Here is a 25,165-nt window from a genome sequence, read left to right on the forward strand (position 1 = left end):
CCCATTAAGAAAATGACTGTAAAAACTGTTAAATCCCCTTGGATTGATGAGGAATTGAACAATTGTATGGTTGAGATCGATTAGGCAAAAGGTATGACAAATAAGTCTGGCAGCCCGACTGTTTGGCAAATATACTGCAATTTAAGAAATCATGTGACTAAACTAAATAAATTATACTATGAAAAAAAATAACTATTCTAAAAAGCTTTGGAGCACATTAAAATAAAATTGTGAAAAAAGGCTAACTCGGCTCCATCATTCAGTTAATCAGGTGGCTCTTCATCACAAAACCCAATGATATTGCCAACTATTTAATGACTTGTTCATTGGCAAGATAAGCAATTGTAGGTATGACATGCCAGCAACAAATGCTGACAACACAACAAAGTATATCAGACCAAATTATGGAAGACAAGAATTGTACTTTTGAATTCTATCAATGACAAGCCACTGGGGTCTGACAATCTGGGTGGAAAATTACTGAGGATAACGGCGGACGATATTTCCACATCTTCAATTTATGCCTACTAGAAAGTGTGTGCCCTCAGGCCTGGAGGGAAGCTAAAGTCATACCGCTACCTAAGGACACTGAAATGACTGCAACACTTAACAAAGAGCTGCAGTGAGTTTCGGCATGGGAAGCAAGGAATAAGTTAGTCATACATATTTCCATAACTAATAGCATTGTATTTGGGACAAAACATTTACTAAACCCTAAACCTCAACTACATCTTGTAATGAATAATGTGGAAATTTAGCAAGTTGAGGTGACTAAACTGCTTGGAGTAACCCTGGATTGTAAACTGTTACGATCAATACATATTGATACAACAGTAGCAAATATGGGGAGAAGTCTGTCCATAATAAAGAGCTGCTCTGCCTTCTTAACAACACCATCAACAAGGCAGGTCCTACAGGGCCTAGTTTTGTCACACCTAGACTACTGTTCAGTATTATTTTTCTTTTCACCATTATTTAACCAGGTAGGCCAGTTGAGAACAAGTTCTCATTGACAACTGCGACCTGGTCAAGATAAAGCAAAGCAGTGCGACAAACAACAGGGTTACACATGGGATAAACAAACAGTCAATAACACAATATAAAAATCTGTATACAGTGTGTGCAAATGAAGTAAAGAGGTAAGGCAATAAATAGAACAATAGTGTCGAAGTAATCATAATTTAGCAATTTACACTGGAATGATACATGTGCAGATGAGGATGTGCAAGTAGGAATACTGGTGTGCAAAAGATCAGAAAAACAAATATGGGGATGAGGTAGGTTGTTGGTTGGATGGGCTATTTACAGATGGGCTGTGTACAGCTGCAGCGATCGGTAAACTGCTCTGACAGCTGACGCTTAAAGTTAGTGAGGGAGATGTAAGTATCCAACTTCAGTGATTTTTGCAATTTGTTCCAGTCATTGCAGCAGAGAACTGGAAGGAAAAACGGCCAAAGGTGGAGTTGGCTTTGGGGATGACCAGTGAAATATACCTGCTGGAGCACGTGCTACGGGTGGGTGTTGCAATGATGACCAGTGAGCTGAGAAAAGGCAGAGGTATACCTAGCAAAGACTTAGATGACCTGGAGCCAGTGGGTTTGGCTATGAGTATGTAGCGAGGACCAGCCAACAAGAGCATACAGGTCGCAGTGGTGGGTAGTATATGGGGCTTTGGTGACAAAACAGATGGCACTGTGATAGACTACATCCAATTTGCGGAGTAGAGTGTTGGAAGTCAAAGTCAAGGATCGGTAGGATAATCAGTTTTACGAGGGTAAACTTGGCAGCATGAGTGAAGGAGGCTTTGTTGCGAAATAGGAAGCCGATTCTAGATTTAACTTTGGATTGGAGATGCTTAATGTGAGTCTGGAAGGAGAGTTTACAGTCTAACCAGACACCTATGTATTTGTAGTTGTCCACATATTCTAAGTCAGAACCGTCCAGAGTAGTTATGCTAGTCGGGCAGGCGGGTGCAGGCAGCGATCGGTTGAAGAACATGCATTTCGTTTTACTAGCATATAAGAGCAGTTGGAGGCCACGGAAGGAGTGTTATATGGCATTGAAGCTAGTTTGGAGGTTTGAGAACACAGTGTCCAAAGAAGGGTCAGATGTATACAGAAGGGTGTCATCTGCGTATTGGTGGAGCAAAGAAACACCCGCAGCAAGAGCAACATCATTGATGTATACAGAGAAGAGAGTGGGCCCGAGATTTGAACCCTGTGGGACCCCCATAGAGACTGCCAGAGGTCCGGACAACAGGCCCTCCGATTTGACACACTGAACTCAATCTGAGAAGTAGTTTGTGAACCAGGAGAGGCAGTCACTAGAGAAACCAAGGCTGTTGAGTCTGCCGATAAGAATACGGTGATTGACAGAGTCGAAAGCCTTGGCCAGGTCGATGAAGACAGCTGCACAGTACTTTAATTTATCGATGGTGGTTATGATATCGTTTAGCAGCTTGAGCGTGGCTGAGGAGCACCCGTAACCAGCTCGGAAACCAGATTGAATAGCGGAGAAGACTTTAGAAAGGCAGTGCAGAATGGATATACAGTTTAAGTTGGAAGTTGACATGAAGTTAGTGTTTTTTTCAACCACTCCAAAAATGTCTTGTTAATATGGCTGGGGGGCAGTATTGAGTAGCTTGGATGAATAAGGTGCCCAGAGTAAACTGCCTGCTCCTCAGTCCCAGTTCCTAATATATGCATATTATTAGTATATTTGGATAGAAAACACACTGAAGTTTCTAAAACTGTTTGAATGATGTCTGTGAGTATAACAGAACTCATATGGCAGGCAAAAACCTGAGAAAAAATCCACCCAGGAAGTGGGAAATCTGAGGTTGGTCGATTTACAACTCAGCCCCTATTCAGGTTGCACTTCCTAAGGCTTCCACTAGATGTCAACAGTCTCTAGAAACTTGTTTGAGGCTTCTACTATGAAGGGGGGCTGAATGAGAGGGGAATGAGTCAGAGGTCTGCCAGCAGCTGGTCACGCGCATTTCATATGAGAGGTATCTCCCGTTCCTTTGCTTTTCTGAAGACAAAGAAATTCTCCGGTTGGAATATTATTGAAGATTTATGTTAAAAACATCCTAAAGATTGATTCCATACATCGTTTGACAAGTTTCTACGGACTGTCACGGAACTATTTGAAGTTTCGTCTGCAACTAATGAACGCACTTCGTGAGTTTTGATTTGTTTACCAAACACGCTAACAAAAGTAGCTATTTGGACATAAATGGACATTATCGAGCAAATCAAACATTTATTGTAGAACTGAGATTCCTGGGAGTGCATTCTGATGAAGATCATCAAAGGTAAGTGAATATTTATAATGTTATTTCTGACTTCTGTTGACTCCAACATGGCAGATATATGTATGCGTTTGTCTGAGCGCCGTACTCAGATTATTGCATGGTTTGCTTTTTACGTAAAGCTTTTTGAAATCTGACACAGCGGTTGCATTAACAAACCCTAGTTTTGGCAAGTCGGTTAGGAAATCTACTTTGTGCATGACACAAGTAATTTTTCCAACAATTGTTTACAGACAGATTAGTTAACTTATAATTCATTGTATCACAATTCCAGTTGATCAGAAGTTTACATACACTAAGTTGACTGTGCCTTTAAATAACTTGGAAAATTCCAGAAACAGATTTCATGGCTTTAGAAGCTTCTGATAGGCTAATTCACATAATTTGAATCAATTGGAGGTGTACCTGTGGATGTATTTCAAGGCCTACCTTCAAACTCAGTGCCTCTTTGCTTGACATCATGGGAAAACGCAGCAGTCATACTGTTCAGGAAGGAGATGCGTTCTGTCTACTAGAGATTAATGTATTTTGGTGCAAAAAGTGCAAATTAATCCAAGAACAACAGCAAAGAACCTTGTGAAGATGCTATAGGAAACAGGTGCAAACATATCTATATCCACAGTAAAATGAGTCCTATATCGACATAACATGAAAGGCCGCTCAGCAAGGAAGAAGCCACTGTTCCAAAAACCGCCATAAAAAAGCCAGACTACGGTTTGCAACTGCACATGGGGACAAGGATCGCACTTCTTGTAGAAATGTCCTCTGGTCTGATTAAACAAAAATACAACTGTTTGGCCAAAATGACCATCGTTATATTTGGAGGAAAAAGGGGGATGCTTGTAAGCCGAAGAACACCATCCGAACTGTGAAGCACGAGGGTGGCAGCATCATGTTGTGGGGGTGCTTTGCTGCAGGAGAGACTGGTGCACTTCACAAAATAGATGGCTTCATGAGGGAGGAAAATTATGTGGATATATTGAAGCAACATCTCAAGACATCAGTCACGAAGTTAAAGCTTGGTTGCAAATGGATCTTCCAAATGGACATACTTCCAAGGTTGTGGCAAAATGGCTTAAGGACAACAAAGTCAAGGTATTTGAGTGGCCATCAAAGCCCTGACCTCAATCCCATAGAACATTTGTGGGCAGAACAGAAAAAAAAGCATGTGTGAGCAAGGAGGCCTACAAACCTGACTCAGTTACACCAGCTCTGTCAGGAGGAATGGGCCAAAATACACCCAATTTATTGTGGGAAGCTTGTGGAAGGCTACCCAAAACATTTGACCCAAGTTAAACCATTTAGAAGGCAATGCTACCAAATACTAATTGAGTGTATGTAAACTTCTGACCCACTGGGAATGTGATGAAAGAAATAAAAGCTGAAATAAATCACTCTACTATTATTCTGAATTTCACATTCCTAATTTTTTACAAGGATTAAATGTCAGGAATTGTGAAAAACTGAGTTTAAATGTATATGGCTAAGGTGTATGTAAACTTCAACCGTAGATCTGTAACAGTTTGGGTCTAGAGTGTCTCCTCCTTTGAAGAGGGGGATGACCACGGCCGAGTTCCAATCTTTAGGAATCTCAGACCATACGAAAGAGAGGTTGAACAGACTAGTAATAGGGGTTGCAAGAATGGCGGCAGATCATTTTTGGAAGAGAGGGTCCAGATTGTCTAGCCCAGCTGATTTGTAGGGATCCATCAGCTATATGGATTTGGGTGACAGAGAAGCAGGGGAGTGGGGTGGGGTGGGGGGGGGGGGGGGGGGGGGGGGGGGGCTTGGAGAAGTTGCTGAGGGGGGGTGCAGAGCTGTTGGCTGGGGTTGGGGTAGCCAGGTGGAAAGCATGGCCAGCCGTAGAGAAAGGCTTATTGAGATTCTCGATTATCATAGATTTATCAGTGGTGACAGTGTTTCCTAGTCTCAGTGCAGTGGGAAGCTGGGAGAAGGTGCTCTTATTCTTCAGGGATTATACAGTGTCCCAAAACCTTTTGGAATTTGTGCTACAGGATACAAATCTGTTTTAAAAAGCTAGTTTTTGCTTTCCGAACTGACTGCGTATATTGGTTCCCGACTTCCCTGAAAAGTTGCATATCGCGGGGACTATTCAATGCTAATGCAGTACGCCGTAGGATGATCTTGTGCTGATCAAGGGCAGTAAAGTCTGGAGTGAACCAAGGGCTATATCTGTTCTTAGTTCTACATTTTTTGAATGGGGCACCTTTATGAAGGTGTAGGCTATATATATTACATGGATTTAGACTTTTTCCAAAGGTCTTCATCAGTGGCTTGTAGGCTGTGTGTGGAAGCTAGGAGATGCTAAATGTGTTTGTTAATTAACGGTTCATTACAGGTTATTTAATTGACAATCACCGGCTGGCTTCATTTTGTGACCGCCACACCTGTAGTAAATTCAATTGATTGGACATGACTTGGAAAGGCACACACACCTGTCTACATAAGGTCTCACAGTTGACAGTGCATGTCAGAGCAAAAACCAAGCCGTGAGGTTGAAGGAATTGTTCGTAGAGCTCCTAGACAGGATTGTGTCGAGATCTAGGGAAGGGTACCAAAACATTTCTGTAGCATTGAAGGTCCCCAAGAAGTGGCCTCCATCATTCTTAAATGGAAGAAATTTGGAACCACCAGGACTCTTCCAGAGCTGGCCGCCTGGCCAAACTGAGCAATCGGGGGAGAAGGGCCTTGGTCAGGGAGGTGCCCAAGAACCCAATGGTCATTAACAGAACTCCTCTGTGGAGATGGGAGAATCTTCCAGAAGGACAACCATGTCTGCAGCACTCCACGAACCAGGCCTTTATGGTAGAAGGGCCAGACGGAAGACACTCCTCAGTAAATGGCACATGACAGCCCGCTTGGAGTTTGCCAAAAGGCACCTAAGGGACTCTCAGTCTATGAGAAAAAAGATTCTCTAGTCTGATGAAACCAAGATTTAAATATTTGGCCCGAATGCCAAGAGTCACGCCTGAAGGAAACCTGGCACCGTCCCTATGGTGAGGCATGTTTGGCGGAAGTATCATGCGGTGGGGTTATTTTTCAACGGCAGAGACTGGGAGACTATTCAGGATCGAGAGAAAGATGAACAGAGCAAAGTACAGAGAGCTCCTTGATGAAAACCTGCTCCAGAAGTCTCTGAATGTCCTTGAGTGGGCTAGCCAGTGTCCGGACTTGAACCCAATCGAACATCTCTGAAAATAGCTGTGCAGTGACGCTCCCCAACCAACCTGACAGAGCTTGAGAGGATCTGCAGAGAAAAATGGGGGAAACTCACCAAATACAGGTGTTGCCAAGCTTGTAGCGTCATACCCAAGAAGAGATGTCTAAGGCATGTTGCGCGGGACTGGTGGCTCTACAGTGAAATAAAACAATAATAACTAACCGAAACAGCAGTAGACAAGGCATATTGACATTAGAGAGAGGCATAAAGCAATTGGTATTGGTAGGGAGAGCTAAAACAACAACGGGTAAATGGCAATGAATGGGCAGAGGGGGTCAATTAGGTAGACACAGGGCCTGAGTTCGAGGCTGTGGCCGACAAATAAACAAAGAGGTACAGTAACTCAATTGGGTCTGGGTAACCTGATTTTGACTCAATTTGTGTTCTTTCAGGAAAGGCCAATAGCTGTTAGAGTCAATTTGGGTTGTGGGTAGAGGTGGAGAACTGAATTGATCTTTCAGTCATCTCATTTTTGCTATGAGATTTCTGAGAAATCCCAAGGGCAACACAAGAGTCTCTCCTTCCCTGTATTTCAGGGGGAAAGGCTGATGACCACGGCAGCTTTCCAATCTTTAGGGATCTCGGACAATGCAAAAGAGGTTGAACAGACTGGTAATAGGGGTTGCAACAATGGCGGTGGATAATTTTAGAAAGAGAGAGAGGGTTCAGGTTGTCTAGCCCAGCTGACGTGTACAGTTCCAGGTTTTGCAGCTCTTTCAGAACATCTATCTGGATTTGGGTAAAGGAGAAGCTGGGGAGGCTTGGGCAAGTAGCTGCTGGTGGTGTGGAGTTGTTGGCCGGGGTTGAGGTAGCCAGGAGGAAAGCATGGCCAGCTTGGCAGTTCTATCTTGACGGAAAATGTTGTAGTTGGGGATGGAAATCTCTGAATTTTTGGTGGCCTTCCTAAGCCAGGATTCAGACACGGCAAGGACATCAGGGTTGGCGGAGTGTGCTAAAGCAGTGAGTAAAACAAACTTAGGCAGAGGCTTCTGATGTTAACATGCATAGAACCAAGGCTTTTTCAGTTACAGAAGTCAACAAATGCACACGCAGGGCCTGGATTAACCTCCACATCACCCGAGGAACAGAGGAGGAGTAGGATGAGGGTATGGCTAAAGGCTATCAAAACTGGTAATCTAGTGCGTTGGGGACAGAGAATAAAAGGAGCAGATTTCTAGGCGTGGTAAAATAGATTCAGGGCATAATGTACAGACAGGGGTATGGTGGGGTGCGGGTACAGTGGAGGTAAACCCAGGCATTGAGTGATAGAGGTTGCATCTCTGGACACGCTAGTTATGCTGGGTGAGGTCACCGCATGTGTGGGAGGTGGGACAAAAGAGGTATCTTCTGAGGCATGTTGAGTGGGACTAGGGGCTCCGCAGTAAACTAAAACAATGATAACTTCCTAAACAACCGTAGACAAGGCATATTGACATTTGAGAGAGACAAAGCAATCACAGGTGTTGATTGGGAGAGCTAGCTAAGACAACGGGTAAGACAACAACTAATCAGCAAAGACAACAACAGGTAAAATGACGATGGATGGGCAGAGAATGTCGGTTAACTACACACAGGGACTGAGTTCGAGGCTGGGGCCGACAGATAAACAAAAACTAAAAAACTAAATGGAGAACCGTGATTAATTAACAGTCCAGCAGGCATCAGCTATGTAGCCAAGTGATCATAGGGTCCAGTGAACAGCAATAGATAAAACAGGGAAGTCGTTACTATGCTAGCAAGCGGGAGACACAGCGTTTAAAGTTAGCAGGCCAGGGCAAGTAAAAGTGTCTGCTCCGACATCCGGCAAAGGCCGGTTGAGGGCACAGCGGATGGAGTTACGGCGGCAGACCAGTCGTGATGGTACGGCGGGGCGCCGTGTTGACAAAGGGTCCAGGCCAGTTGGAGAACGAGGTATTGTAGTTATTTCGCTTGCTAGCCGGGAGATGCGCCTGGCTCGCGGCTAACTGGTGCTACCTTCGGGACAGGGGTGTTAGCCGCTATAGCCACGAGGTAGCAGCTAGCTAGCTAGCAGCGATGATCCGATGCAAAGTTCCCGATTTCGCAACTAAACCTCTTTCAGTCGCACTGCCAAACATACCCTCGTAAAACTGACTATCTTACCGATCCTTGACTTCGGCGATGTCATTTATAAAATAGCCTCCAACACTCTACTCAGCAAATTGGATGTAGTCTATCACAGTGCCATCCATTTTGTCACTAAAGCCCCATATACTAACCACCACTGCGACCTGTATGCTCTCTTTGGCTGGCCCTCACTACATATTCGTCGCCAAACCCACCGACTCCAGGTCATCGATAAGTCTTTGCTAGGTATAGGTATAGCTAGGTATATGCCTCATCTCAGCTCACTGGTCACCATAGCAACACCCACCTGTAGCACGTGCTCCAGCAGGTATATTTCTCTGGACATCCCCAAAGCCAACACCTGCTTTGGCCGCCTTTCCTTCCAGTTCTCTGCTGCCAATGACTGGAACGAATTGCAAAAGTCACTGAAGCTGGAGACTTACATCTCCCTCACTAACTATAAGCATCAGCTGTCAGAGCAGCTTACCGATCACTGCACTTGTACACAGACCATCTGTAAATAGCCCACCCAACTACCTCCTCCCCATAGTTATTTGTTGCTGTTTTGCACCCTAGTATCTCTACTTGCACATCATCATCTCCACATCTGTCACCCCAGTTGTAATGCTAAATTGTAATTATTTCGCCACTATGGCCTATTTTATTGCCTTTCTACATTTGCACACACTGTATATAAATTGTTCTATTGTGTTATTGACTGTACATTTGTTTATCCCATGTGTAACTGTTGTTTTTGTCGCACTGCTTTGATTTATCTTGGCTATGTCGCAGTTGTAAATGAGAACTTGTTCTCAACTGGCCTACATGGTTAAATAAAGGTGAAATACATTTTTTTCCCCAAAAAAATTCAAGCCCTTTACCAACAATGCAGTTAAGAGCAAAAAAATAAAAAAATGATAATAATTAAAGAGCAGCAATAAAATAACAGTAGCGAGGCTATATACAGGGGGTACCGGTACAGAGTCAATGTACGAGGGCACAGTCATCTCATTACAGGAATACTTTGGGGGGAAAAAACAGATGGCTATAAATGTATCACTCAGACTTCCAAGTTCAGACCATAGCATTGGAAATAGACTAAAATAGCACAGACGCTTTCATATGCAGCAACACCTAGAAGGGAACAACGCAAAACAGAAGCGGTTGCTACAGCTGAGGACATACACACTACACTAACACCTTCTCCTCCTCAGCTTTGAATCCCTCTGACCCCAATTACTTTAAAGCTTATTAAAGGCATCCTTCAAAGTGCAGAGAGAGGTTGGCCTCCCAGCTCTGTGATTATGAGCAGGCCTGTCTGGCACTGTTCTAATGTGATTCTAAGTGGAGCTGGAGAGCTCTGTCTATCCAGGGGAAAGGTCCTCAGACTCCCAACGCTGAATAAACTAGTCTGGCTGAAGCTGCTATCATTAAGGAGGCAGGGAGATTTCCTAGCAAAAACAAATCGCAAGCCTATTTTACTTTTTGCATTCAATACATGATGGCTGGATAATGGGGGGAAAAAAAAAGATCCCAAGTCAACCCATATCCACCTCAGGATAGCAGCCAGACCTGTGATTATCTGGTAGTACATGTTATATGAACACGTTTCCAGAATTCTTTGAGACACTGCAATGCAAAAAATGGACGGTGTGAATGCGCTCTCCTCGGCTAGTCCTAATCCTAATACCAGCTCATCTTGACAAGGCAAATGGTATCACCACGAACAGGTGGTGCACAGTATAATTTCCTAATTAACCAATGTTGAAAAAACACTCAGCTCTCCAAGGGAAATCCAGTTATGCAGGAGATATGATATGCACTGGAGTTTCATCACTCTTTATTTGATCAACCACTGTACACTAATAGGGGGAGTCAATGAATGAATCATCGAGCGAGCCTATCTTAAAACAGCATCAGTGTCTTAACCATCAGTCTGAGTCACAACAACCAGTATTGTGTTCATGAAATGATCCGTGTGAAAACTGTAGGAGGGGAAGGAAGAAAAACACCAGACTAAAGCTGCGAGAGAGCTACTTAATGCTCAGTAGCAATGCAATTTCTCTTGATTATGAAAATGTGTCATCCATAGTCCACGGATAATGTAAAGTATGCTTACAGTGCATGCATAAATTAAAAAGCATCAATGAGACAAAGGAAAGACTGATTCCCCTCAATGAAGGCTCATTTCTGCAGCAGCCATTGAAGGAATAACAGAGTCTGATTCCATTAGGACTAGGATGTAGGAGCTCATCCCCCTCAGGACACATGAAAAGCCCCTTTTTCCCCTGTGCTGCTGCTTTCCTCCTGATGGGAGCCTGCAGGAGCAATGAAACTCCTGTCAGATAGATCTAAAGCAGAGAAAGGAGAGCGCAACAACCCAAATCTGCAAATAGCAACAGCTGACATGCTGCTCCTAGTCAAACAAGCCCTGGGCTTTCCCCAGATCTGATTGAGATATACCTCCCTGGCTTGGTTTCTCTGTGAAAGGGAAAAGCAATATGGATAGAGTGGGGTGAGATGAATCACAAGGGAGGAGAGGCATCAGGCATCCAGACACTGGCTTGATGTGAGAATGTATGTTGAGGTTTCTCCTGTTCGTTTCCTAAATGTACATGTACCCCCCATTGTTATTTGATTGAAGGACAGAGGGGTTTGTTACTTTGAGAGTGCACTTTTTTCCCCATAGGATGTTGGGTTATGGTGGCTATAAATCTCCCCTGGGAAGATTCTGCATGTAGACCGAAGAATCTGCTGGAATGGGTCACTGTTTATATGGACGTATCAGGATTGGGAGAAGGCTGAGTTTCCTTTTGCGACGGTGGAGACTTCCCAAACGCCGGAACCTTCTAATTGTAACACGTATAGACCCAGAAGTAAATCTTGTAGCTGAACAAATTAAGCAAGATTTTACTTCTGAGATTAAGGTGGCTATCATCTGCTGGAGATGGCTTTATTACAGCCTACTTTAAGAGAACTCAGTTTCAACACTGAATCACGTTAGGGATTCTCCTGAACTTTATGTTGGCTCGCTTAAAAATTTCTGTCATTGCCCTTTCTCTTCTCCTTCCAGGTCACAAAATAAACCAACAGGCTATATGGCAAAAGCCTATATAGAATCAGGCCTAAATGAGCTCATGATAATCACAACCTACCTCACCAACAAAAAACAAAAAAATCAATCCAAATTACCTTTGTGATTTTCTCGACTTGCTCCTATTGTAATTCTGCCTCATAGCGAAAGGAGCCTCACGATGGTAGAACATTTTGAATCCGGTGAGTTCCAAGAATCTCATAATGAGGTAGGCTACTACTGAGTACTAACAAGGCTGGCTCAGCTGGAGACATGCTTTTACTGAGCAAGTGAAATCAATACCATTAGATGTCTTCAGGCTACCTACCCCCACTAAGGTTACCACATTTGCTGTGTCCAAGGTTCAGTCAGGCCAATGTCAATGAGCTAATAAAGGGTGTGGAATGTGGATACAGCAGGATGGGTATACAAGATGCTCAAGTAGGCTACAGATCTTTAATTGGCAAATAGTTAATGAAAAGGAGGATTAATAAACTGAAAACCAATCAGAAGTATGGACAGTAGAATTGTGGTCCAACATAATGATCATCCCCTCAGTTGGATAGGCGACCGTGTTTGTGTTTGTGTGTGTGTGTCATACATGGCTGGACAGCAGGATACACACACACACACGAGGAGGAGGTATGACAGTGTCCATTCATGGACATTGGCCAGTCATGTGAAAGAAGAGATGCTGTCACTGTCCAGAGATGGCTAATGGCCAACCATGCGGGAGAGAGAGGACCTCTTACCATGCCTTCTGTGGCTAGCATGACAGATTGTAGGCCTCACCCCTAGCAGTGCTGACAATGTGCACTCACAAAGACAGGCATTCCATCAGCAGCCTCTAAGAGCAAGATCCAATAAAATAGAGCGAATAACTTATGGAGCTTGTACCTTGTGGCAAACACAAGCAAAGCCAAATATGAAAAGGCTCAGTCTTTTTTTACATGTCCAATTCGAATAGAAAATATTTGGGGTTCTATTCAATCCGTAACACAGAAATTCAGCTTTACAGCATGATTGAAATGTAGAGGCCAAGTTCCCACGTTAGGGGAGACTGTATTCACAGTAAATTCTGCAGATGCCACCTAAATCGGAAATTACATTAAAATTCAGTGATAAAAATTGAATAGAGCCCTTTAGGCTGTTTCAAGGTGGAAACTAATCTTTAAACTATAGCCATAAAGCCCATAGCTGTTAGCCTATATCACTCACTTGCACTATCATACAAAAGGGAATCGACACTAAAAGATCCTCTAAATAGATCAGAGGACATTTAATGCAAATACTGTACAACTATAAAACTGTAGGATAAGCTGAACCAGCCTATGCATACAAGACTAACTTGGCCGCTTAGACAGTCCTGTACCAAACTCATTCAGTGTCAGTTTACATCTCATCAACAACAGGACAGGTGGTGTCAAGCAGCAGCCATCTAAAACACTGCATTCAGTCAGCCTATTTTAAAAGCATGGTAAATCCATTCACTCCAGTCAATGTGCAGACATCAAGACTGGGAGACAAGGTTAACAAGAAATGTCACACAGCAACATAAATCCACCATTGAAACAAGACACAAACACCAGCAAACATAAATTATTAAAGTTCCAAAACACCCAACACCTACATTTTTTCCACTTGGTTGTCATCCACAGCTATGATACTCAAGCCAGAATGCAATTTACCAATCTAACAAGCACCATGCTTGGATAAGCTTGACAGGCAAACTGAGTGTCCAGTACTTTGGGTCAGCTGAAAGGTTAAACAGGACTGGAGAAGTCTGAAATACAACCTTTCCAGCAAACCAGAGCTATGGAACCTAGAACACGGGAGCTATTGAGTTAGACTGGGAGGAAAGAGGAGGTGACACTCCAAAAGCATTGGTCATTGACCGATTGTGACAAGGAGCTTTTTTTATTTATTAATTACTTTATTGTTCTGAGGACCTTTGCACTCTTCCAATAGTAGTCTGCTCCTTAAAACAGGAGATACTATCATAACCAAGTCCCGATTCAATTGCTTTAGGATGAACATTGTGAGGTGTAAAGATCATTCACATCAACCATCTGACAGACCGAGAATTACTGGGCAAATATTTTACTAATAATAATTTGGTATCCTTTAGACACAGTATTGAACTGTATTAACATATTCCTGTCATTAAATCAAACAGACAACTACAGCAATTAGAATGTTGTGGCTTAATACATTTAAACACCGGACCACATTAGGTTAGACCTAAAAGTTAAATACTTTTTTGTTGCTACACTGTGGGTAATGTTTTACCCATAGTCTGCTTAACGGGGCCTAGGCTAATCAGGGTCAGTCAGCAGCAGATTTGGAGAGAAACACACATCTCGCACAGCTCCTAATATGGAAATTCAACTTAAATAGTTCATTCACAGGATAACAAGACAACTTCATGATACATTATTCAATGCATGTAATTTATATACATGTGCTTTCAATCAGACAGGTAATTATTTATATAATGTAGTAAAGTACACAAATATAATTTTTTATATAACATTTTGGTCACTCTTAGTAACGTCAGTAAACGAATTTGGAAGATGTGAGTCCAAAATCTGGTTTCCCACCAACGGCAGATTTTGATTTAGACAAAACAGATGCCCCGGGGACAAACATCCTGATCCTGGCTAGCAGCCTAACTAAACCGTTAGTTTGAGGGTTAACATTTCCATAGCCATACAGCAGCCATAGTTCAGGGCTCTTCCAATGCTCCATACATCCTCAGTTTCAGACACGAATCTTGTTAGCTAGCTGGAGAGCTAGCTGGAGAGCTAGCTCACTTTATAGCTAACTAACTCGTTAGCTCGCCAATTAAATTACGTTACCGAGTTAGTAATAGATGCGAGTTAGTGTATTCTGGTAAGTGTGTTCTTAAAATGTACCGTATGCGATTAATGAAAATGCTACATTTACCAACACACAACTTACCATATCATAGACGTTCAAAATTATCGGCTCGTTTGCCATCACTGGCATCAGGAATTTCTTCGGATCCTGGTGCACTTTCGCCAGTTTGCTTCGATCCACACACCCTCTTCTAGTTAACAAGTAATCTTTTTTCTGTAGTTAGCTTGCTAACTACTTGACTTAGTTAATCGTACTAACAGGCAAATTAAACATTCAGTTCACCACAAGAGCCCCGCATCCGAAAGCTTTGTCCAATTTTCTCCATAAGCAAACAGCTGTGCACGGCAGTCGACTAGCTGGCAGGCTAGCTACTGGAGACAGTTCGCAATGAAAGGGAGTCGTTAGCGAAAGTGAATATTTTCTGCGTGAAATTGCCATTCAGACACCAAAATGACATTTCTTCTAATAAACCCAAATCATGTGAACTACTTTCCAAGTTGAATTTTTTTCCCCCACAAAAATATCCAACTGAAAATCGACTGTATTCTCAGGTAACGGGTGGCCACTGCTGTGCTGTTTCGAACGATACATCGACAGTCGTTTAGTCAACCTTAAAATCGCTGATGAGATTGACAGGATCGGCTATCCATTACTCAACCTAACATTTATAAATACAACATTTTATGAAGCCTCAGAGAAATTTTATCAAATTGCTATTGCTTTAAATGAGCCAGCTAATCTAGCAAAATCGTCATGAAAATTGAAGGTTAGACATAACTACCCAGCCTTGGTTTATATTCTCCTTGGTTTATTATCAATTATTTTAAAGAGTACTCATATACCAAGAAATAAAGATACAAAAGGTTCAACATTACTTTTAGGATTGGTTCTTAAACATCAGTCTTTAGGCAAACTCCAAGCGAGCTGTCATGTGCCTTTTACTGGAGAGTGGCTTCCTTCTGGCCACTCTACCATAAAGGCCTGATTGGTGGAGTGCTGTAGAGATGGTTATCCTTCTGGAAGGTTCTCCCATCTCTACAGAGGAACTCTAGAGCTCAGTCAGAGTAACCATCAGGTTCTTGGTCACCTTCCTGACCAAGGCCCTTCTCCCCCGATTGCTCAATTTGGCCTGGCGACCAGCTCTAGGAAAAGTCTTGGTGTTTCAAAACTTCCTCCATTTAAGAATGATGGAGGCCACTGAGTTCGTTTATTTTTGTTAACCTTTATTTAACTTTGCAAGTCAGTTAAGAACAAATTCTTATTTACAATGACGGCCTACCAAAAGGCCTTCTTGGGGACCTTCAATGCTGCCGAAATGTTTTGAGACCCTTCCCCAGATCTGTGCCGACACAATCCTGTCTCTGAGCTCTACGGACAATTCCTTCAACCACCTGGCTTGGTTTTTACTCTGACATGCACTGTCAACTGTGGGACCTTGTAAGACAAGTGTGTGCCTTTCCAAATCATGTCCAATAAATTTAATTTACCACTACTGGACTCCAATCAAGTTGTAGAAACATCTCAGGATGATCAATGGAAACAGGATGCACCTGAGCTCAATTTCGAGTCTTTATAGCAAGGGGTCTGAATACTTATGTAAATAAGGTATTTCTGTTATTTGTTTTTTTTATAAATGTGCTAAAATTTCTAAAACCTTGTTTTCTCTTTGTTGTTATGGGGTAATGTGTAGATTTCTGAGGATTTTTATTTATTTAAACCATTTTAGAAAAAGGCTGTAACGTAACAAAATGTGGAAAAGGGGGTTTGAATACTTTCCAGTAATGCATTCTAGTTGCCAGCTGATTCCTGAAAATAGTCACATAGACAGTAACTATAGAATAGCATAGAGTGAGAATAAGGTAAAAGCCATACATGCATGTATATTGAACAAAAATATAAATGCAACATCCAACAATTAACGATTTTACTGAGTTACAGTTCATATAAGGAAATCAGTCAATTTAAATAAATTCCTTGGGCCCTAATCTATGGATTTCACATGACTGAGCAGTGGCGCTGCCATGGTTGGGCCTGGGAGGGCATAGTCCCACCCATTTGGGAGCCAGGCCCAGCCAATCAGAATACGTTTTTCCCCACAAAAGGGCTTTATTACAGACAGAAATATTCCTCAGTTCCCTTTTTTCCCCTCCCCTATTTCGATCTTGTCTCATCGCTGCAACTCCCCAACGGGGTCGGGAGGCGAAGGTCCTCCGAAACATGACCCACCAAACCTCACTTCTTAACACCCGCCCGCTTAACCGAGAAGCCAACCACACCAATGTGTCGAAGGAAACACCGTTCAACTGACTACAGGCGCCGGCCCGCCATAAGGAGTCACTAGAGCGCCATGAGCCAAGTCAAGCCCCCCGGCCAAACCCTCCAGTAACCCAGACGAAGCTGGGCCAATTGTGCGCCGCCCTATGGGACCCCCGACCACAGTCGGTTGTGATACAGCCTGGGATCGAATCCAGGTGTCTGCCGTGAAGCCTCTAGCACTGCAATGCAATGCCTTAGACCGCTTCGCCACTAGGGATGCCCAATATTCCTCAGTTTCATCAGCTGTCCGGGTGGTTGGTCTCAGACGATCCCGTAGGTGAAGAAGCCGGATCTGTAGGTTATGGGCTGGCGTGGTTACACATGGTCTATGGCTGTGATGCCGGTTGGACATACTGCCAAATTATCTAATACAACGTTGGAGGCGGCTTATGGTAGAGAAATGAACATTCAATTATCTGACAAAAGCTCTGGTGGACATTCCTGCAGTCAGCATGGCAATTGCACGCTCCCTCAAAACTTGAGACATCTGTGGCATTGTGTTGTGTGACAAAACTGCAAATTTGAAAGTGTATTTTTATTGTCCCCAGCACAAGGTGCTCCTGTGTAATGATCATGCTGTTTAACCTCTACGGAATCGGTGTCCCTATACCGGGACGGTTAAACTAACATGCGCTAATGTGACTAGCATGACGTTGAAAGTAACAAGAACATTTCCCAGGACATAGACATGTATTATATGGGCAGAAAGCTTAAATTCTTGTTAATCTACCTGCACTGTCCAATTTACAGTAGCTTTTACAATAAAAAAAATACCATGCTATTGTTTGAAGAGTGCAAAACAACAAAAAACTTATCGTGGCAACTGGTTTGATACATTCACTTCTGATGGTAAATAATATACTTACATGTAGTAATTGTCATCCTGAGGGTCCCAGAGATAAAATGTAGCATAGTTTTGTTTGATAAAATCTATTTTTATATTCAAATGTAGGAATTGGGTTCTACAGTTTGAGCCCCTTCTGTCTATGGCTCCACACCCACCCCACCATCTATTTATTTAGTTTTTATTTTACCTTTATTTAACTAGGCAAGTCAGTTAAAGAACAAATTCTTATTTTCAATGACGGCCTATCTAGACGTGTATAAGACAGTGTATAAGCTAGCGATCCATTGTGAGACATTCCTGGGAGTGTGTAAACTTAAATTTTGTATAACCATATCATTTTTGTATGTTCTCTATAGCTATGTACTTGAAAATGTATCAATTGACCAATTCAGCACATTTGCAACTCTTCACTGGATCAAGCTGAAGCTTTGCACACACACTGCTGCCATCTAGGGGCCAAAATCTAAATTGCCCCTAACCTCCAATATTATATTATAGCCTTATCTTGCATTTCAAACATGATGGAACAACATCAAAAAATTGAAAAGGCATGTTTTTTGTTTGTATTATGTTTTACCAGATCAAATGTGTTATATTCTCCAACATTAATTTCACACCCCTATTGATCACCCGGCTACGCATGCCTCTCCCTAATATCAATATGCCTTGTCCATTACTGTCCTGGCTAGTGATTATTGTCTTATTTCACTGTAGAGCCTCTAGCCCTGCTCAATATGCCTTAACCTACCATTTAGTTCCACCTCCCACATATGCAGTGACATCACCTGGTTTAAACGTCTCTAGAGACAATATCTTTCTCATCACTCATCATCATCACTCAATCCCTAGGTTTACCTCCAATGTACTCACATCCTACCATACCTCTGTCTGTACATTATGCCTTGAATCTATTCTCTCACGCCCAGAAACCTGCTCCTTTTACTCTCTGCTCTGAACGCACTAAACGACCAGTCCTGATAGCCGTACCCTCATCCTACTCCTCCTCTGTTCCTCTGGTGATGTTGAGGTTAATCCAGGCCCTGCAGTGCCTAGCTCCACTCCTACTCCCCAGGTGCTCTCATTTGTTAACTTCTGTAACCGTAAAAGCCTTGGTTACATGGATGTTAACATTAGAAGCCTCCTCCCTAAGTTTGTTTTATTCATTGCTTTAGCACACTCTGCCAACCCGGATGTCCTAGCCGTGCCTGAATCCTGGCTTCGAAAGTCCACCAAAAACCCTGACATTTCCATCCCTAACTACAACATTTTCCGACAAGATACAACTGCCAAAAGGGGCAGTGTTGAAATCTACTGCAGAGATAGCCTGCAGAGTTCTGTCTACCATCCAGGTCTGTACCCAAACAATTCAAACTTCTACTCTTAAAAATCCATCCATTACTGTTGCCGCTTGCTATAGACCACCCTCTGCCTCCAGCTGTGCCCTGGACACCATATGTGAATTGACTGCCCCCCCCCCATCCATCTTCAGAGCTCGTGCTGCTAGGTGACCTAAACTGTGACATGCTTAACACCCCGGCCATCCTACAATCTAAGCTTGATGCCCTCAATCTCATACAAATTATCAATGAACCCACCAGGTACAACCCCAAATCCGTAAACTCGGGTACGTTCATAGATATCATCCTAACCAACTTGCCCTCCAAATACCCCTCTGCTGTTGTCAACCAAGATCTCAGTGATCACTGCCTCATTGCCTGCATCCGTAATGGGTCTGCAATCAAACGACCACCCCTCATCACTGTCAAACGCTCCCTAAAAAACTTCAGCGAGCAGGCCTTTCTAATCGACCTCTCGACCCAAACTTCTACAGACCTGTATCTATTCTACCCTACCTTTCTAAGGTCTTTGAAAGCCAAGTTAACAAACAGATTACCGACCATTTCGAATCTCACTGTACCTTCTCCGCTATGCAATCTGGTTTCAGAGCTGGTCATGAGTGCACCTCAGCCACTCTCAAGTTCCTAAACTATATCATAACCGCCATCGATAAGAGACATTACTGTACAGCCGTATTCATCAACCTGGCTAAGGCTTTTGACTCTGTCAATCACAACATTCTTATTGGCAGACTACACAGCCTTGGTTTCTCAAATGACTCCCTCACCTGGTTCACCAACTACTTCTCTGATAGAGTTCAGTGTGTCAAATCGGAGGGCCTGGTGTCCGGACCTCTGGTAGTCTCTATGGTGGTGCCAAAGGGTTCATTTCTTGGGCCGACTCTCTTCTCTGTATACATCAATGATGTCGCTCTTGCAGTTGGTGATTCTTTGATCCACCTCTACGCAGACGGCACCATTCTGTATACCAATGGCACTTCTTTGGACACTGTGTTAACTAACTTCCAGATGAGCTTCAATGCCATACAACTCTCCTTCCGTGGCCTCCAACTGCTCTTAAATGCAAGTAAAACTAAATGCATGCTCGTCAACCGATCGCTGCCCGCACCTGCCCGCCCATCCAGCAGCACTACTCTGGACGGTTCTGACTTAGAATATATGGACAACTACAAATACCTAGGTGTCTGGTTAGACTGTAAACTCTCCTTCCAGACTCACATTAAGCATGAAGAGCATGCATTTAGTTTTAATAATCATGGCCTCTAAACCTTCAAGCTGCATACTGGACCCTATTCCAACTAAACTACTGAAAGAGCTGCTTCCTTCCTCCTATGTTGAACATAATAAACGGCTCTCTATCCACCGGATGTGTACCAAACTCACTAAAAGTGGCAGTAATAAAGCCTCTCTTGAAAAAGCCAAACCTTGATCCATAAAATATAAAAAACTAATCGGCCTATATTGAATCTTCCATTCCTCTCAAAAACTTTAGAAAAGGCTGTTGCGCAGCAACTCACTGTCTTCCTGAAGACAAACAATGTATACGAAATGCTTCAGTCTGGTTTTAGACCCCACCATAGCACTGAGGCTGCACTTGTGAAGTTGGTAAATTACCTTTAAATGGCATCAGACCGAGGCTTTGCATCTGTCCTCGTGCTCCTAGACCTTAGTGCTGCTTTTGATACCATCGATCACCACATTATTTTGAAGAGATTGGAAACCCAAATTGGTCTACACAGACAAATTCTGGCCTGGTTTAGAGCTTAACTGTCGGAAAGATATCAGTTTGTCTCTGTGAATGATTTGTCCTCTGACAAATCAACTGTACATTTCGGTGTTCCTCAAGGTTCCGTTTTAGGACCACTATTGTTTTCACTATATATTTGACCTCTTGGGGATGTCATTTGAAAACATAATGTTAACTTTCACTGCTATGCGGATGACACACAGCTGTACATTTCAATGATACATGGTGAAGCCCCAAAATTGCCCTCACTAGAAGCTTGTGTTTCAGACATAAGGAAGTGGATAGCTGCAAACTTTCTACTTTTTAACTCGGACAAAACAGAGATGCTTGTTCTAGGTCCCGAGAAACAAAGAGATCTTCTGTTGAACCTGACAATTAATCTTAATGGTTGTACAGTCGTCTCAAATAAAACTGTGAAGGACCTCGGCGTTACTCTGGACCCTGATCTCTCTTTTGACGAACATATCAAGACTGTTTCAAGGACAGCTTTTTTCCATCTATGTAACATTTCAAAAATCAGAAACTTTCTGTCCAAAAATGATGCAGAAAAAGTCATCCATGCTTTTGTTACTTCTAGGATAGACTACTGCAATGCTCTACTTTCCGGCTACCCGGATAAAGCACTAAATAAACTTCAGTTAGTGCTAAATACGGCTGCTAGAATCCTGAAAATTTGATCATACTACTCCAGTGCTAGCCTCCCTACACTGGCTTCCTGTCAAGGCAAGGGCTGATTTCAAGGTTTTACTGCTAACCTACAAAGCATTACATGGGCTTGCTCCTACCTATCTCTCTGATTTGGTCCTGCCGTACATACCTACACGTACGCTACGGTCACAAGACGCAGGCCTCTTAATTGTCCCTATAATTTCTAAGCAAACAGCTGGAGGCAGGGCTTTCTCCAATAGAGCTGAAGACTCATCTCTTCAGTGAGTTATATGATTGAGTGTAGTCTGGCCCAGGAGTGTGAAGGTGAATGGAAAGGCTCTGGAGCAACGAACCGCCCTTGCTGTCTCTGCCTGGCCGGTTCCCCTCTTTCCACTGGGATTCTCTGCCTCTAACCCTATTACAGGGGCTGAGTCACTGGCTTACTGGTGCTCTTTCATGCCGTCCCTAGGAGGGGTGCGTCACTTGAGTGGGTTGAGTCACTGATGTGATCTTCCTGTCTGGGTTGGCGCCCCCCCTTGGGTTGTGCCGTGGCGGAGATCTTTGTGGGCTATCCTCGGCCTTGTCTCAGGATGGTAAGTTGGTGGTTGAAGATATCCCTCTAGTGGTGTGGGGGCTGTGCTTTGGCAAAGTGGGTGGGGTTATATCCTTCCTGTTTGGCCCTGTCCGGGGGTATCATCGGACGGGGCCACAGTGTCTCCTGACCCCTCCAGTATTTATACTGCAGTAGTTTATGTGTCGGGGGGGGCTAGGTTCAGTCTGTTATATCTGGAGTACTTCTCCTGTCTTATCCAGTGTCCTGTGTGAATTTAGGTATGCTCTCTCTAATTCTCTCTTTCTTTCTCTCTCTCGGAGGACCTGAGCCCTAGGACCATGCCTCAGGACTACCTGGCATGATGACTCCTTGCTTTCCCCAGTCCACCTGGCAGTGCTGCTGCTCCAGTTTCAACTGTTCTGCCTGTGATTATTATTATTTGACCATGCTGGTCATTGATGAACATTTGAACATCTTGGCCATGTTCTGTTATAATCTCCACCCGTTACAGCCTGGTTCCTTTCTAGGTTTCTTCCTAGGTTTTGGCCTTTCTAGGGAGTTTTTCCTAGCCACCGTGCTTCTACAACTGCATTACTTGCTGTTTGGGGTTTTAGGCTGGATTTGTGTACAGCACTTTGAGATATCAGCTGATGTACGAAGGGCTATATAAATAAATTTGATTTGATTTGATGAAAGAAATAAAAGCTGAAATAAGTCATACTCTCTACTATTATTCTGACATTTCACATTCTTAAAATAAGTGGTGATCCTAACTGACCTAAGACAGGGAATTTTTCACTAGGATTAAAATGTCAGGAATTGTGAAAAACTGAGTTTAAATTTATTTGGCTAAGGTGTATGTAAACTTCCGACTTCAACTGCAGGTCTGGACTGCACACACAACATGAAGGTCACAGAAGCGGAGAAGAGAAAAGAGATAAAGCTGGTTGAAGGCAGAATTCCATTTCATTTGAATCTTTGGTAGAGAGCAGGGGATCATAAACTCTTTCACCTCGAGATCCAAAAGAGAAATGGTTTGTTCTCCCTGGACCCAAATTGTTCTCCAAATTGTTCTCCAATAATGTGATTATGGATGTATTCTCATTACTCACGCCCCACCTCTCACAAGCCCAGGGCCCAGTTCAAGAAACCCTGGTATAGAGAAATGTATTTTCCCAAGACCTGCTAAAAATCAGTGACAGTCTATGGACATGGTTGATGGACATGACTGATGAGTTCAAAATGTGGTTGACAGCTGCCGACTTGTGGCCTTCACCTGTTACTACAAGAAAGGATGAACATGGACCAATGACTGTACTTTAGGCAGTTAGGCATGGACCTAAGAAAGGCTCACAAACAAGTCCATTCAACAATGTCACCTAAATAACATTTCTGAGGTGTATACTACAAGGCAGGTTCAATGACTTGTCAAAATATTCAGAAAAAACATGTTTTTTTTAATTATTTTTAAATAAGCTTGATCTACAGTGCCTTGCGAAAGTATTCGGCCCCCTTGAACTTTGCGACCTTTTGCCACATTTCAGGCTTCAAACATAAAGATATAAAACTGTATTTTTTTGTGAAGAATCAACAACAAGTGGGACACAATCATGAAGTGGAACGACATTTATTGGATATTTCAAACTTTTTTAACAAATCAAAAACAGAAAAATTGGGCGTGCAAAATTATTCAGCCCCTTTACTTTCAGTGCAGCAAACTCTCTCCAGAAGTTCAGTGAGGATCTCTGAATGATCCAATGTTGACCTAATGATGATAAATACAATCCACCTGTGTGTAATCAAGTCTCCGTATAAATGCACCTGCACTGTGATAGTCTCAGAGGTCCGTTAAAAGCGCAGAGAGCATCATGAAGAACAAGGAACACACCAGGCAGGTCCGAGATACTGTTGTGAAGAAGTTTAAAGCCGAATTTGGATACAAAAATATTTCCCAAGCTTTAAACATCCCAAGGAGCACTGTGCAAGCGATAATATTGAAATGGAAGGAGTATCAGACCACTGCAAATCTACCAAGACCTGGCCGTCCCTCTAAACTTTCAGCTCATACAAGGAGAAGACTGATCAGAGATGCAGCCAAGAGGCCCATGATCACTCTGGAGGAACTGCAGAGATCTACAGCTGAGGTGGGAGACTCTGTCCATAGGACAACAATCAGTCGTATATTGCACAAATCTGGCCTTTATGGAAGAGTGGCAAGAAGAAAGCCATTTCTTAAAGATATCCATAAAAAGTGTTGTTTAAAGTTTGCCACAAGCCACCTGGGATACACACCAAACATGTAAAGAAGGTGCTCTGGTCAGATGAAACCAAAATTAAACTTTTTGGCAACAATGCAAAACGTTATGTTTGGCGTAAAAGCAACACAGCTCATCACCCTGAACACACCATCCCCATTGTCAAACATGGTGGTGGCAGCATCATGGTTTGGGCCTGCTTTTCTTCAGCAGGGACAGGGAAGATGGTTAAAATTGATGGGAAGATGGATGGAGCCAAATACAGGACCATTCTGGAAGAACCTGATGGAGTCTGCAAAAGACCTGAGACTGGGACGGAGATTTGTCTTCCAACAAGACAATGATCCAAAACATAAAGCAAAATCTACAATGGAATGGTTCAAAAATAAACATATCCAGGTGTTAGAATGGCCAAGTCAAAGTCCAGACCTGAATCCAATCGAGAATCTGTGGAAAGAACTGAAAACTGCTGTTCACAAATGCTCTCCATCCAACCTCACTGAGCTCGAGCTGTTTTGCAAGGAGGAATGGGAAAAATTTCAGTCTCTCGATGTGCAAAACTGATAGAGACATACCCCAAGCGACTTACAGCTGTAATCGCAGCAAAAGGTGGCGCTACAAAGTATTAACTTAAGGGGGCTGAATAATTTTGCACGCCCAATTTTTCAGTTTTTGATTTGTTAAAAAAGTTTGAAATATCCAATAAATGTCGTTCCACTTCATGATTGTGTCCCACTTGTTGTTGATTCTTCACAAAAACATACAGTTTTATATCTTTATGTTTGAAGCCTGAAATGTGGCAAAAGGTCGCAAAGTTCAAGGGGGCCGAATACTTTCGCAAGGCACTGT

The 25,165-nt window shown here is 42.9% G+C and overlaps 1 protein-coding gene across 1 annotated transcript in view; it reads right to left on the bottom strand.

Annotated features, from left to right (window-relative positions):
• Positions 1-15,191, bottom strand: part of LOC139376839 (desumoylating isopeptidase 2) — a 47,056-nt gene extending 31,865 nt beyond the window's left edge. Inside the window, exon 1 of the mRNA XM_071119787.1 lies at positions 14,674-15,191. Within this exon, the coding sequence (XP_070975888.1) occupies positions 14,674-14,721 (48 nt within the window). The 5' untranslated portion in view covers positions 14,722-15,191. The remainder of the gene's footprint in view (positions 1-14,673) is intronic.
• Between the last annotated feature and the right edge of the window lie 9,974 nt (positions 15,192-25,165).

Source organism: Oncorhynchus clarkii, chromosome 20, assembly GCF_045791955.1.
Source record: "Oncorhynchus clarkii lewisi isolate Uvic-CL-2024 chromosome 20, UVic_Ocla_1.0, whole genome shotgun sequence".
NCBI lineage: Eukaryota > Metazoa > Chordata > Actinopteri > Salmoniformes > Salmonidae > Oncorhynchus > Oncorhynchus clarkii.